Raw genomic sequence first — 17,014 nt, forward strand, 5'->3', positions numbered from 1 at the left:
TTCTTTCTTTGGGTAGCTAGGCCTCTTCCACTAAACACCAGCAACCAAGATTTTGGAATAACGAAGTGCTGTTAATCTTCCTTCCATTTTTACTTATAATAGTCTATAAGGAGCATGGTTGTAGGCCTGAATTGGTATGATTTCTATTTAAAAAATTGTTTGGTTTAATTTTTGCATGTTATTTCAGTGAAATAGAAATTCTATTTCATTTGATTTCACTCTCTCTTTTTATGAGCACATAGTTAATTTAATGGGTAAAGTAGTACTTACTACCACTTCCATGTTGCCCCCATCACCACAACCACCTGTCCTTAGTGCATGGTATCAGATGGGGTATCGGTCACTTGCGAAACTGTTCAAGAGAAAAATATCAAATATCTGGAGTTTATTTTTGTATCCTCTAACAATTCAAGTTGCTAATCGGGTTGCAATCTTGTTCCTGCTTTCCAATTGTATGCACCGAGTTGAAATCCCTTAGGGTATTTTAGAAAATACAAAAACCATTAGGGGAAAAGAATTATTTCAACTTGGCACCTACGATTGGGGGCAGGGTTGCAGCCAAATTCTTTCCGTGGCGGATAGTTTAAAAAAACGATGTGAAGGATGAGATACACGGTCAGATTTTTAAAAACGATGTGGCCCGTGTGGGGTGGATTAAAAACGCCACCATAGAACACTTTTCTTGTGGTGATTCAGTATCGAATTTTACAAAGACTGGTCATTATTTAGTTAAAATTGGATACCACGTTGCTCCGAAATTATATCTAATAGGGACGGAGTATATTGTGTATTATGGTCTATGAAAACCATCATATTCCTTAATATATTCCCCATTAATATTTAAATGCTAAAACTCCTCTTATCTAAATTGATAGTCAGACTTAAGTTGTGTTTGGTATGCATTCTACGTTGATTTCGTATTCTCAGACCATAAAAACATCTATTTTTATCATTTGAAAATATGAAATCCACATAGAAAGCATTCCATGAATACATACCAAACACTACCTTAAATAAGAGGTTGAAAAAACTATAATATATATATATATATATATATATATATATATATATATATATTACAAACTACATATGTCACATATATTTTGTTATATAATATATTATATATGCAGATAATAGGTGATAATATATTTTAAGGTAAATTACACGTCACCCCCTGATTTTCAAACGAAACTCAGACCACCCCTGGTGATTTGAGTTTTTTCAAAAACCAGGGGGTGATCTGAGTTTCATTTGAAAATCAGGGGGTGACGTGTAATTTATCTAATATTTTATTATAGTGTTATTTTATGTAAAATTGATAATTTTCTCCCTGACCCAGCCTAACTCAGTTCAATCCATGCATCTATCTTTTCCCAAACTCCATGTTCAGGGCCAATATTTAGGGTCAGCTCAATCCAACCTTGAGGACAGGTTGGATTTTTCGAACCTTGAGTTCGGGTCGCATCGGGCCTTGGCCCAACTAAGGGGACTCGATGTTGAACTGGAATTTTAAAAACCTGATCCAACCCGACCTTACTGAAACCCTAATGTAAATTACCATACTCTGATTTTGATCGAATAAATTTAATGTCTAGTACGTATGAATAAAAAGGCTTAATTAAAAACATGTTTATTGTCGTATTGACTTATTGAGAGAGAAGATTGCCTTAGAGAAGTCTTTCAATGACTTCATTTGCCCTCACGTTTTTTTTTTTGATAAAAATTTACCCTCACATGTGAAACATGATTGTTTACAGCCGAAATGTGGTCAAGTAGAGCCTTATGTACGATAGATAAAATATTTTTAAATATGAATTCGATTATTCTATACTTCATTTGGCATGAACGAAATTAACGGTAAGAAATGTTACCAAATAGTAATAATAATAATGGTAAAAAACATGATTTCTGTTTGGGAGTGCGTCTCTATGCTTAGACACAGGAGGTGTGAATTAATTTTTTTTTTTTAATAATAAGGTGCTCCGTATCTTTTCTGATCGATGCCTGCATATGCAAATGAATTATAGCGCCAATTTAACGTCATGGTGGATTAGTCGTGTCAATGTATTGTATTGAATCAGTGAAATATATTGGCAGATATAATCGTACCGTGTTAGTGTTTGTATCAAATCAATAATGGTGTTGATTGATACTGATGCAATTTTGGTATAAAAATCCTCTGCAGTGTGTGCCAGTATGTTTTGTCGTCATTAGACAGTTGATGCGCGCTGGACGCACTGGAGAAAGATGCAATTGTGCTGAAGTGGAATTAAATAAAAAATAAATAAAATGAAGGTTAAATAAAGATTCCATGTAAGTACTCCGTGCATCATGCACACCCGTAGAACCAATGCACTCTACGTAGACCAGAATTCAGACATGAATATGTGATATACGGTTTACACAAAACTATTTTTTCATTGACTTCATTTTTAACATATTCACATGTGATTCATGTAGTCGAAAGAAACACCCACTCTGCTTTGATTGAGAAAACAGAAAGTACTGTGAAGTGTTGTAATGTGGACACCACCACTACTGAAACAATTTGACGGGTAGGTGACGATAACACGTCAGGACAAGGCAGTGTGCTATAGAAAATCTGTGTTGCGATAATACTGTTTGGGCAGCACGGTTCTGTTGGGCAGCTCGGCAGTAGAGGATCCAAATTGTAATAAGATAGCTAATTTATAATTCTGAACCACTCATTATTTATTTTGCCTCAATTGAGTTTCACGGGCAGATATTTCTCATTCCCGGGTAGCTCTACCTCTCTCATCAAGCTACTATAAATTGAGATTCCTCTGGCAATCAAGATTATTCAATAAACAAAAGAGATATCCCCCTCTCCCAGCGGAATTTAGTTGTGTGGAATTCACCATAGTCTTCCATGGCCTTTGCCTCCACTACTTCTTCATATCCTCCCAAAAGTGCCCAAGAATCTGGCACAATTGAATACACGAAGCTGATTTCATCTGAACCAGCCAACAATTATGTGGTAAGCTAGAATTAATTGAACTTCCTTAATGACTTTCTCTGTTTCCATATTTGGATTAACGAATTAATTTCGATCAAGAAATGGGCAACTAATATACTCTTTGTTTATTAATTTTTACTATTGTAGGCTAGAATTCAGGTGAAACACATTGAGAAATGTGAGGAAATAAGGCGAATTCTGGGTGAACTTGTTGATGAAGCATTAGAGTGTATGATGATGGTTGATGCACTGCAACGCCTTTGCATCGATTACCACTTTGAAGATGAGATCAAAATATTCTTAGACAAGCTGCTGCTTTATTATGGAAGCAGCATTAAATCTACTGATGACAAAGTGGAATTGCATGAAATCGCGCTGCATTTTCGACTGCTGAGGCAAGCTGGTTATTTTGTTCCTACAAGCGTCTTTGAAAGCTTCAAGGACAAGAAGGGAGAGTTCAAACAAGAATTGAGTGAAGACATAAGAGGACTGATGAGTTTATATGAAGCTTCACACCTTGGAATGGAAGGAGAAGACACACTACTACTTGATGAAGCCAACTACTTCTCTCACAAACACCTTACTGCTGCTAAGATGGAATTAGAAGCTGGACTACTAGCCAGAGTTGTAGATGATACCTTAAAGCATCCCTTTCACAAGAACCTAGCTAGATTCAAGGCCAGACACTACTACTACGACCTCGTTAGTAGTACTCATCATCCTCATGGCACATATGGATGGGTCAGTCTTGTACAGGAATTGGCAAGCATGGATTTTAACATGCTTCAATCCTTATATCACCAAGAACTCCTACAGATTTTTAAGTAAGTTGAGCTTGGTTGCCAAATTTTATTCGTTTTAATTTGGTTGCCCCCTTGATGATATGAATTGTGTCCCTAACTCATCGATATATAATGCTTTCTTTTACCATATGTTAGGTGGTGGAAAGAGCTGGGTCTATCACAAGAGTTGAAGTTTGCTAGAGACCAACCACTAAAATGGTATTTGTGGTCCATCACAGCTCTCCCAGATCCAAAGCACTCCCAGCTAAGAATGGAGCTCACGAAACCCATCTCACTTGTCTATATAATTGATGACATTTTCGACGTTTATGGGTCACTCGACGAGCTTATTCTCTTCACTGAAGCAGTAAACAAGTAGGACTACATATATACTCAAATTTAATTCTCTATCCAATTACTTGGATTAATTTTAGTCAATCTTAGTTATATTAATTCAGGATTAATTAACGATTTAATTAATAATGAATTTGTTGTTGTACCAATATATATAGATGGGAGACTACCACCATTGAGGGATTGCCAGAATACATGAAGATTTGTTTCAAGGCTCTTGACGACATCACCAATGAAATTAGTGATATAGTCCTTAAACAACATGGGTGGAACCCCATCGCTACCCTGCGGAAGGCGGTAAACTTACTTCGATAAACACCTAATATATATAATTAATGTGTTAACTTAATTTGTAGTGGTTCTAATTAATTAAATGGTATATATGTTTTGTCAGAAACCTGCTAATTAATTTTCATAAACCTGATTATATGTACAGTGGGCAAGCCTTTGTGATGCATTTCTAATAGAGGCCAAATGGTTTGCGTCTAAAATGGTGCCTAACTCGAAGGAGTACCTGGAGAATGGAGTAATAAGTTCAGGAGTGCCTCTGGTTTTAGCTCATTTGTTCTTTCTACTGGGCCAAGGTCTAACCAAGGAGAGTGTATATTGTGTGGAACACAATCCACCACTCATAACTTGCACTGCAACAATTCTTCGTCTATGGGATGACTTGGGAAGTGCCAAGGTAACATCTTTGTATAATATATGATCTATATTTCCAAAATCCAAGTGTTGTAGTAGTAACTATATATTAATTTTCTAATTAAGTTTTGTGATATAATTTGATTGATTGATAGGATGAGAAGCAAGAAGGACACGATGGATCTTATATAGAATGTTACATGAAAGAACAAGAGGGGGGTTCTTCAATTGGAAGTGCAAAAGATCATGTGTTTGGAATGATTTCAGATTCTTGGAAACAACTCAATAGAGAATGCATTTCAAAAAACCATTTCTCACCCTCCTTTAAAAGGGCCTCACTTAATATTGCGAGGATAGTACCTTTGATGTACAGTTACAATGACAACCAAAGCCTTCCAATCCTTGAAGAGTATATCAAATCACTGCTCTACCAAAGTGTTCCTTTCTAATTGTATTTTTCAAAATTTTGGTACTATATTATGGAATAAAAAAATGGTTCTTTCTACTTCTCTACTCTTTTATCTACCCCAATTAAAATGAAAGCGCAAAATTTGTAAATTCACCCTTAATAGAATCTTGGGAAATAAAACATAGGTGCGGTGTGCAGCCTCTAGGCTCAATCACTAGGCATGCAGAATGACCGTTGTGCCTTTGAGAATTTCTGCCTTTTCATGCACTGTGCCTTTGAGAATTTCCACTTTTCCATGGAGACACGGTCAGGAATCTCTGTAGTACTGGTAGGGTGGCGGTGCACATCTGACGGCACAGTAGAGACCAGGTGGCACACATGGCACACATGGCCTATGCTGTGCCACCGGATGTGCACCACTGCCCCGCCGGTACTGCAGAGGATTTTATTACTCTTTCATAGGAAGAACTTTCGAACTCCCCGGTTCTCTCCCCTGCTTTCTTCCCCGTCTCTATCGCCCCGCGCTTCTGCAACTTCACGAACCCCACCCCTTTGACTCTCCTTGCGACTAGATGACCCGCTCCTCTATTTCTCCCTCATCATCCATCCCCGCTTGCAGCTCCCATTCAGATCCTCACTTGCAGCCTCATGGCCTTCATCCGATCCCGTCTGCATCGATATGATCCAATCCGTCGATCCAGCCGATAGGGTTTCGAGAACCATCTAGGGTGGTCGCTTCTCTTGTCGTCCCCCCATTCTTATGTCTGTCCAGGCCTATCAATCACCAATCGCATAGATAATGGAAGAGAAATCATCTTCTTCGTTGAGGTTCTGTGCTGATTTTTCATTGTTGTCATGGAAGAGAAATCATCTTCTCTTGTCTTCCCCCCATTTTATCAAACCCTTTACCAAAAAAAAAACTATCAAACCTTGAAATGGTTATAATGGAAGCAAAAGAGCGAGAAACCTCCTCCCCCCTCTAGTTGGCTTTATTGATGGAGGTTCGGCTCTCTGACTTCTCTCCATGTTCCACTGGAAATGTGAAAGAGAGAGAGCTTTCGGTGAGCCGATCCTTCCGTTTGAGCACAGATACACGCCATGCTGCAGTACCGGTTAATGTTCCTTTTTTCTAAAAGAATTTTTAAAATAATTGAAAAAAAAAAACGCACAACCACAAGGTATCCAGGACCCATTTTGGGAGACTCCAATGTACCGAAAATATCCATTGGGGGGTGACTGAGTGTGTTGTGGATGGTGAAACTGATGTTCCCACTATTAGGGAATGCGATAGAAGTTCGGGTGGGAGGACTCGTTGCGATATTCCACCTCTCCTAAGCCTTCATGTTGAAATTCGGTGCGTGGAATATCAGGGGGATGAATGCCTTTGGTAAACGACAGGCAGTCTTGGATTAGCCTTCTTGTAATCATTTGGCTTTGTTTGATTTTTTTGAGACTCGTGTGCGTTCTTGTAATTTTAATGGTTGTTATGCAATGTTTTGTAATTGTTGGAAATGTGGTCTTTGCAAGGCAAAGTCACTCCCCACAACACTTTCTCTTTTGTTGCAGAATGATGCTAAGGGGAAGAAATATCTAAGATTGTAATTCTACACTATAATATACAAGCTTCCTTTTAACCCCAAAAAAAAAAAAAAAATCTATTGGGGACAAGTTCATAATAAACCACTAGTTTGCTTCCATTAATAGATCGGGGACGGGAGAGATATCTAAAAGAACTGGAAATGGAAATTGACGTTTTTGGCAATCATAATTATTCAGAACATCCCTTAGCATTCCCTTAGCATCATTGAAATTAGTGGGTGTTCATTAGAATTTGCTAATATCTCTCTTCCATTATTATCTGTTTCTAGATCTAAACAGGTACTTCATTGAGATTATCTTGAATCTACAAAGGCCCCAATCAATGTCTGGTACGTATAGCTTTCCATAACAAGGCGACATTCAAAATGAGACCCTACTTGTTCAATTAAAACCAATTCCAAATTTCAAGTACTCAATATGGGATCATACTTATTTGACATTTGAGGGGTCTCAACTGTCAATAAGAAAATCCCTAAGGATGGGTACACCACAACCTGGCGCACACTACCAGACAATATGTCTCTCCGTCTTTTTCTCCCTTCAAATGACTCCAACCCCTCTTATGTAATGCCCCATCTAGTACCTCCATTGGTCACTCGTTAGTACACGTGGGTGGCATTCCTATCCCTCTCTCTTATTTTATTGTCATATCTGACCATTTCAAGTATTTGTTCTTAGACATTGTAATGTCCCCTCACCCCACCATGTACTCAAGGTGGCTAGTTATTGGCCTTTTAGTCCTTAAATTTTTTGAGTACTCAGAGGAGTAGTAAAAGATAATGATATTAGTGTCTATTACACCACAAACACCATAGAGGCAAGGAACCAACACAATTTAGGGTATGCCCACTTGTCCATAGGGCTTGCCCTTGTGGTTCGCTACTCCCTTGGGAGAACTGCGTCAGGAGTTTGATCGGTGATTCAAGTCTCCTTAGCGACATCAAGTCCACATTTACTTACTTTCCAATAAGTAGAGCCCATGTGGGTACCATATTGATCGCTCGTGGGTCTTCTCTTGCCTCTTGGTGGGGCCCTGATGGCCAATTGGCCCTTGACAACTGCACCCCAAAAAAAAAAAACTTGTCCACAGCTACTAGGGAGATTTGCAATTAATAGGAATCTTTGCTTGCATTTTATTATTTGGAGCTACCCATAGCTACATCGGAGACATGCAATGATTAGGAATAACCCATAGCTACAAGGGAGATTTGCAATGAATTGGAATCATTGCTTGCTTTTTATTATTTCCAACTACCAAGAGCACATAGGTCATTGCCTTACGTCGGGCTCCTCTCCAATGAGGAATCCGACCAATGAGTGTCCCATGAGGTATCCGTCGGTTGGGCTAGCTGACACGCATCCCATCCCCGAGCACATGTTTTTAACATATGCATGGTGAAAGGGCTTCTTCAACTGTTTTTAACCTTGAATTCCTACAGTGGAGGAACAAAGAAAGAAAGTAGGAATAATTGGCCGCCCAATACTAATTTCCAGATGCAGTTTTGAACTTGAATCTGCTTTCGCTTGCAACTTGAAAGTTCAAAACAAGTCATTTGTGAGCAAGGGTGTCAATTGGTCGGGCTCGGTCAGGCCTAATCGGGCTTAACCAACTTCAAGCCTAGTACTGTGACTGCCCGTTTAGTTAATCAGACAAGTCTGGACGGTCTCGATCGGTCCAAGCTATAATCAGGTACTAGAATTGGGCCTTAACCGAGTTGTAGGTCTATTTAACTCTAGACGGTCTTTAAATGGGCTCTAAATAGTGCAGCCCTAAAATTGATCTCTAAAGTCGGCTGGAGGGGGGGGGGGGGAAATGGTTGCTTGTAAATTCCCATTTCACAGCAATCATGGTTGCCAGTTAGTGGTTTTTAAAAATCAGAACCAATAATACCCTAACATAAAAAGAATTCGATGGATTGGTTCAATTGGGTTGGTCTCATTTTTGACACCCCTAAATTAGCCAATACCATCATCGCTAAATACATTGAAGTTTGTTTGCTCTCACAATGATTCTTGATTCAGAACTGTTCCATAGTCATGATCTAGGTGGCTAAGTTTGTATCTGAACTAGAAACTGTGTTTTACTCTCCACCATGTAATGAAGAAATTATCCAACAACAACTACTTCTCCATCTGCCTAAATCCTTACGGTTTCCGCTTTTTACATCATTAAAATCAAAGATATCTATTTTATGGATAGATAAAAAAAAAACCTAAATTATATAAGTAACCTAAAAAAAGCTAAAAGATTTTATTTAACTAATTTTCAGATATGTTTTACTATTTTCTAGTTAATTATATTGTGTTACTACTAATTATCAACCAAACATTGAAAAGTAACAGAAGTATCTATCTTCTACCAAAAAAAAAAAAAAACAGAAGTATCTATCAGCCCTTACAGAATGGAGATTATTAATTTTCGAGAGCAACTCCTTTTTGCAAAACCAGCACATAGGGTTTAACCGGGTGGGTTAGATTGGGCTCGTAAATGGTCGGTCCGATCGGATCCCCAATGGGCAAAACCTCACATTGGGAACGATCGATTATACATGTGTCAGGCTTAAGCCTGACATGTTTAATGATCAGGCCAGGCTTTAACTGGGCAGACTCAGTTGGGCCGAGCCTGGAATTGACACCCCTACTCATGGGTCATGACAGAGAAAAAAGAGGGAACGAAATACTAGGAAAAATAAATCGCCTCAATCTTCAAAAATTGACACGATTACTCTTGATAATAGCTTTTGATGCTTACGTTGGCACTTTAAAGTTTGAAAGTTAAATAACATATTTACCCGGCCGTATTTTTTAAAGACAATCTTATTGTAAATCTAAGGGCATTTAGAGATTTATAAATTAGATTACAAACCGGGTATGTTACATTTAGACAGTCCCTGAGGAAGGAAAAGTGTCTGAAAACAACCTCTCTATGAAAGCAGAGGTAAGGCTGCGTAATTATGACCCTCCTCAGATCCCGCAGTGGCAGAAGTCTTGTGCATTAGATACGCCTATTTTCTGAGAAAGGAAAAGGCTTTTGTATACGATGATTTTAAAAAATAAAAGGTTTGGAAAAGGAGGGTTGGGTTTTGGCATTTTAAAGGGGTTTTATCCGCATATAAGGGTTTCATGTTTGGTTGTGCATGGAGTATTTCGTGCACCATATATGCACAGCCATACATGAAACCTTTTGCCGTAAAGAAATGAAAATTTTCTTCAAAATGTGTAAAATAAATAAAATAGAGAGACGAAGGGAAGGAGATTCAATGGGAAGGGAGTACGTATCCGGTAGTAGCAAAATTTGTTCCGTAAAAAATGAGTCTAGATCCTCTCCAATGACATTAATTTAACCATCAGAGTCGATCTCACACGATCCATGGAGTGTGGTCCCAACCATAGATAGCAAAAACGAGAACGACATAAAAACGAAGTCTTACGGTATGGGTTTTAAACAGTAAAAATTTATAAACGAACGGTCAAATAAACAGAAAATGGTAAAAAAAAGGAAAAACAGATGGTACGGGTTTTAAAATTTTATTTTTCACAAAAGCGAAACCAAAAAAAAAAATGGCACTATTCTCATATAAATTGAAGAATTTTTATTTGAAATACACGCTTCTAATTTCGATGTCCATCATTGACCTTGAATTGAAGGTGATATCATGAAAAATGTTACCCTTCAAGTTATCTTTAAGTTGGTGAAAGAATTAGGTGGATTAGAGTTCGAGACAGAGAAATATGATCAGCTAAGTAAGTCATTGTTCAATAAATCTAACATCTTAAAATACACCAAAAACCGGGGAACGTGTTTAAAATGATAATAATAAATAAAATAAATAAAAAACAAAAATGCGTTTTTGTTAACTAGAGGTCCCCATTTTGGTGGTTAAATGTCATTGGAGTGAGGGTGTGGTTGAATTCTGATCTCGCTTACGTTTGTTTGTTCTTAATTGTCAGAGAGAGAGACGGTGGAAAGAAAGGAGACTGGACCATATCCTTGAGAAAGGAAAGGAGACTGGACCATTTACAAGTTCCGGCCAAGGCCCTCCAGAGCCAGTCCACATGGATTCCATGTGACTGGTTCTTGAAGGCCTTGGAAGGTACTTGCACAAGGAAATATTAAATATATCAATCAGTCTTCCACACTTGGCCCAGTCTACTGCACCTGGTGATAAGAATAAAGTCCATTGCAGTTAGTAATCAAGTTTGGAGATAAGGATAAGCTCAATGCAGTTCTTCATGGCCTTCCATGGTATCATCTTTGCCTCCACTTCTTCATATCCTCCCAAAATTGCCTTACAATTTGGAACAACTACAAGTGCTGTCAACAAAATGCCTTCCACGACCGTAGCCCACTACTGTGGAGGTCCAATGGAATATCCGAAGAAGCTGATTTCATCTGAACCACCCAACAACTATGTGGTAAGAGTAGCGAACTTCCTGACTTTTCCCTATAATTTTTCCATATTTTTGCATTCTTCCTATCAAGACATTGGGACAATAATAATCACTTCAACCTTTCATTATTGTAGGATGGAATTCGTGTCAAACACAGTGAAAAATGCGAGAAAATTAGGCGATTTCTCGGTGAAATTGATGAACCATTAGAGTGTATGATGATGGTTGATGCACTGCAACGCCTTTGCATAGATTACCACTTTGAAGATGAGATCACTACTGTCTTAGACAAGCTGCTTTATTATGGAAGAAGAAGAAGAAGCCTTATTAGTTCTGGTGATGCCAATGTGGGCTTGCATCACATCTCATTGCATTTTCGATTGCTGAGGCAAGCCGGTTATTTTGTACCTACAAGCGTCTTTGAGAGGTTCAAGAACAAGGAGGGAGAGTTCAAACAAGAATTGAGTGAAGACATAAGAGGACTGATGAGTTTATATGAAGCTTCACACCTTGGAATGGAAGGAGAAGACACACTACTACTTGATGAAGCCAACTACTTCTCTCACAAACACCTTACTGCTGCTAAGATGGAATTAGAAGCTGGACTACTAGCCAGAGTTGTAGATGATACCTTAAAGCATCCCTTTCACAAGAACCTACCTAGATTCAAGGCCAGACACTACTACTACTACTACTACTACTACGATCTCGTTAGTAGTACTCATCATCCTCATGCCACATATGGATGGAGAAGTCTTGTACAGGAACTTGCAAGAATGGATTTTCACATGCTTCAATCCATATATCACCAAGAACTCCTCCACATTTTTAAGTAATTAAGTTGGTCAGAGCCAAGTCTATTAATTACAGTTAGTTGATTCTTTTTCTTAACTGATCCATGATAGTTGCTTTTCCCAAATGTTATTAGGTGGTGGAGAGAACTGGGTCTATCACAAGAGTTGAAGTTTGCTAGAGATCAACCACTAAAATGGTATTTGTGGTCCATCACAGCTATCCCAGATCCAAAGCATTCCCAGCTAAGAATGGAGCTCACAAAACCCATCTCACTTGTCTATATAATTGATGATATTTTCGACGTTTATGGGTCACTCGATCAACTTATTCTCTTCACTGATGCAGTAAATAGATGGGAAACTACCACAATTGAGGAACTCCCAGAATACATGAAGATCTGTTTTAATGCTCTTGACGATATCACCAATGAAATTAGTGATAAAGTACTTAAACAACATGGGTAGAACCCCATCTCCACCTTGAGGAAGTCGGTAAATTAACTATCTTAATTAAATACCTAATAATTAATGTTATATATATTTTGTTAGAAACCTGCTAATGACTGAATAATAAACTTGATTACTAATTACATACAGTGGGGAAGCCTCTGTGATGCATTTCTTATAGAAGCCAAATGGTTTGCATCTAAGCTGGTCCCTAAGTCGAAGGAGTACCTGGAGAATGGAGTGATAAGCACAGGAGTGCCTCTGGTTTTAGCTCATTTGTTCTTTCTACTGGGCCAAGGTCTAACCCAGGAGAGTGTACTATATTGTGTGGAACACAATCCACCACTCATATCTTCCACAGCAACAATTCTTCGTCTATGGGATGACTTGGGAAGTGCCAAGGTAATATCCAGATCTTCTATGGCACGCTGCCCGTAGTGACCTAAGCGGCTCACAAACAGGGCGCAGTGCAATGACCGCTTTACCCCTGTCCGAGCACCTTGCCTAAGCAGGGGTAAGGCGGTCATTGGACCACGCCTTATTTGTGCACCGCTCAGGCCATTACGGGCAGCGCGCCATAGAAGATCATGATCCGCTACACATCTATATATAAAGACCACTAATGTATATATTAATTTTCTAATCAAGTAGTTTATTTATTTTTTATTTTTTTGGTGTTTTGATTTCTAGGATGAGAAGCAAGAGGGACACGACGGGTCATATATAGAATGTTATATGAAGGAACAGGAGGAGGAGGAGGAGGAGGGGGGTTCTTCAATAGAAAGTGCAAAAGATCATGTGTTTGGAATGATTTCAGATTCTTGGAAACAACTCAATAGGGAATGTCTTTCAAAAAACCATTTCTCACCCACCTTCAAAAGGGCTTCACTTAACATTGCGAGGATTGTCCCTCTGATGTACAGTTACAACGACAACCAAAACCTTCCAACCCTAACAGAGTATATCAACTCCCTGTTCTACCAAAGTGTTGCTATCTAATTAATTGAAATCTGTCTTGATCACTTGCAATTGAATAGTCATATGATCGATCAATTAGAATATCTGGATTTGAAAGTGCATATTTTTATCCATTGCTCATACTTCTTGTATATTTAATCAAATTTCCTTACCCAAACCTCTTAGGAAGGGGCTTCAACTCACTCTGCCAAGTGCCACCACAGGGTAAAAGAGTGAAAAAAGGAGATCAGGAAAAGAGCTATTTTCAATTTGGCAAAAGATAGATAAAACTTTCGCTTTCAATTTTAATGTTTTGTTGTACTAGAAAGGGTAAGAAAATGAAAGGCCAAAGTCACGACGAAGGTTACACCCAAAAGGAATACTAGGGTCATTGGGTGAATTTTTTTCTTTTGAGAGAGAGGGTGAGGGAATAAGGTTGAGAATTGGTCATAATCGACCAGAATCGCCCTGAATCTAAAAAACCGATATGATATTGATACGAATCAAACAATAGAAATTCACAGTATGTATTTGGTATTGATCACTATTGATACCCATATGATATTAATATGTACCAAATAGTATCGATATCGATCACCACTGTTGATATCAATATATATCCACCAATACAATATCAATATCTAAAACTATGGTCCCTTGCCCTTTGAGCAACGTTTGGTAATGTTGGCTTTGTTAGATAGTTACATGATTTTTGACGTTTCGAGGCAAAAAGGGGACTCCTCAATGGAAGAAAAGCGTGATGCACCCTCACCCCCAAAGAAAGTATAGTAGTCAAGTATACTTTCCAAATGGTCTGTGATACTACGATTGAGTTCGATATGACCAATTTGTTTCAATATTGACGACGATTGATGCCAATGTCTGTACTATGTATACATAGTTAAACAATGTAGAAGGGGAATGTGATACTTCTGGCCCGTCAAATATTTAGAAAATAATCTAGATTAGTCACATATTAAATTTCAATCCTAAGTGAATTGTTTCCTAATCTAACGTATAACCATGCATAAGTTTTCCTTGAGCAAGGATGAATGAAAATCAGGGCTGTAAATGGATAACCGAAAATTCAAATTCGATCCGCATCCGTATCCGTTTAGGAGCATATATCCGTATTCGATTAGAGATATCCGGAAAAAAATCCAAATATTTCGATAAAAATCCGAATCCGAATATTTAATTATAAAAAAATTAAGTAAATAACGATCTTGAGGGTTTTTGAAGATTCAACACTCAAGTGATTCTAGAATATGAGGAGAAGAGAATCATGATCTAAAACTATGGATTGAGAGTGAATTGTATCCACTAGAGGGAGGAAGGTTTTGGTTACACAAGGCAGAGGTGTAAACGGATGGTTGTAAATCCGAATTCGATCCACATCCGAATCCATTTGAATCCTTTTAGAGGTTTCGTATTCGACTAGAAAATATCTGAATCCGATTACATCCGATCCGTATCCGACCCGAATCCGATCCATTTACAGACTTAATGAAAATCCCTTAACCACGGACATCAATTCATAAATAAGGGGATGGGATGTTTTAAAGAATTTGGAAAAACTTTCTCTTTTTCATAGTAGGACCCACTATGCTAATTAGAAGTGGGTCTCAGGACCTTTATCCGCTGTTGTAACTGGAGTGTTGTTGTACGCATCGTGCGGCGCAGCAGCGGACATGTGCGCACAGTGAGGCCCGCTGTGCATACATGGCCGTTGTTGCACCGCATGATGCGCACAGCAGTGCTCCAGTTACAACAGCGGATAAAAATTCATGGGTCTCACCATAAGATCGTCAATTGTCCCTCTTCGCAAAAGATAAAAACCATGTGCGGTGAAAGTGGGAGTACTATGAGTGAAGGGGAAATTTTCCAAAGTGAAAAGTACTCTCTTTTTCATTAAGAAAAAAAAAGCCCTTCTTGAGTGTGCATATGTTAACTAACAATTCCAATCATTTTTGGTAAGTTTCTATAACAATCCTATTTGAGAATAGAATAGAGAATATTGAAAATAAGATGCAAATCCTAATACACAAATTCTTTGGGAAAGAACAATCAAACTAAGGGTATTAAATAGTTTGATTCGATACAACTCCAAGATTTTTTACAGAAATCAGAATTAAACAGTTTTAGCTATTTAAACCAAAACCATTTAGTAAAGAATTTTGATTTCTCGATTTTTAGCAGGTTTCGAACCCAAAAACTGAAAGAACTAAGAACAAAAGTGTCCTGCTCCATCTTGATATTCTTAAAAAACCCAGAGAGTAAGAGTAACTAATAAGAAGAGGCAGAATTGAATAACATTTTAAAAAATTGAAGAGGGAGATTTTAAGGAGAGAGAAAGAAAGAGGCCAGCTCAGGTTTACGTACGAGAGAACATCCTCATACTCCTGGATGCCATCCAAGTGGAATTTCAAGAATGTTCTGGAACGTGAATTTGAGCCGAGTCCAGAAAGAGGTAAAAGGTAATGTGGGTAATCCCGGTTACCTGATTTGTAATGGAAATCCACATATCAGATTTAGAGTGTTCGAGAACCTAGCTAAGATAAGATTGTCGTAATCCGGATTCCATCTATCCAACCTTATCTAATATCAAAAAGTCAATAAGCTATATAGCTGAAAGTTCTGAAACTGAAAGAGGTAAAGAACAAAAGTGTATTGTTTTGTTTCAGAACAGAAGTATATTGTCCACCTTGAAGAAGCCTAGTTGAGTAGACATTGTTCTCCCTTGAGAGCCTGCGAAATATCCACTCCCGCTCATGGTTTGAGGTATTGGTATCGCATCGCTCGTATTAGCTAATACTTATTGGTTTTACAAGTGATCGATTTTGATATCGTATCGATGATACGGTACAAATAAAGGGTAAAATGGTAAAAAAATAACCATTTTAAAAGATACTCAATGGCAGATTTGTGTAATACAATCAATTTTCATTCTGATACCGTGCAGTCGTGCACTAAAAGTCTAAAACCATGCTCCCACTCGAGCCAACTTACATCTATAATTACCCATTCGTCTTATTAAGGAAGCTTAGTCGAGTGGATAATGTAAATGAAACCTCGTGAGGGGGTCTTGCGAAATATCCACTCCCCGCGTTGAATTTACAGTCGATTAAGATGTATAAATATCCACTCCTCATTATTTTCTAGGTGTTGATCCACGGTGTGGGGATCAAGGTTTTAGTAATCGGTGTCAGTTTCGGTGGATATCAATTTAATACCAATTCAGATTGGTCCAGATCGTTTAAAAATCGGTATCGATCTCTACCAATAGCGATATAAATCAGCTGATCCAACCAATCCTAGTAAGTTAGAATCTTTTCTGCTAGGTGTCATTGTCTACTTGTCCTAGTTGCGTTTAGTTAATTGGGCTGGACTTGGATGGGCTCAGCGGGGCCCGATCAGTCTCAGGCTATATCAGATATTTTATCCGGGCTTTAATTGGGTTGTGGGAATAGTTAACTCTAAACGGGCCTTGTGCTCTAAATGGTACAGCTATAAAACTAGGATTCACAGTTTTATGTGCTTCAGTATGCTCGTATGACTCCAGTAGTTTTGGTGGGCATGGGACTACCGTTTAAAGAGTAAGCGCCACCCAACCCAAGTAAACTTCTAACATATGTAAACACTACTAGAAAGATTCACCAAA

General features: G+C 38.3%; 1 protein-coding gene across 1 annotated transcript; it reads left to right on the forward strand.

Moving 5' to 3' along the window:
* Positions 1 to 2,890: 2,890 nt before the first annotated feature.
* Positions 2,891 to 13,409, forward strand: LOC122667459 ((3S,6E)-nerolidol synthase 1-like). The gene is made up of 6 exons (XM_043863732.1): positions 2,891 to 2,998; positions 3,125 to 3,801; positions 3,916 to 4,134; positions 4,272 to 4,410; positions 12,547 to 12,798; positions 13,087 to 13,409. Exons 1-6 carry the CDS (start codon positions 2,891 to 2,893, stop codon positions 13,393 to 13,395), a joined length of 1,704 nt encoding a protein of 567 aa, XP_043719667.1. The 3' UTR covers positions 13,396 to 13,409.
* The last annotated feature ends 3,605 nt before the right edge of the window (positions 13,410 to 17,014 follow it).

Source organism: Telopea speciosissima, chromosome 7, assembly GCF_018873765.1.
Source record: "Telopea speciosissima isolate NSW1024214 ecotype Mountain lineage chromosome 7, Tspe_v1, whole genome shotgun sequence".
NCBI lineage: Eukaryota > Viridiplantae > Streptophyta > Magnoliopsida > Proteales > Proteaceae > Telopea > Telopea speciosissima.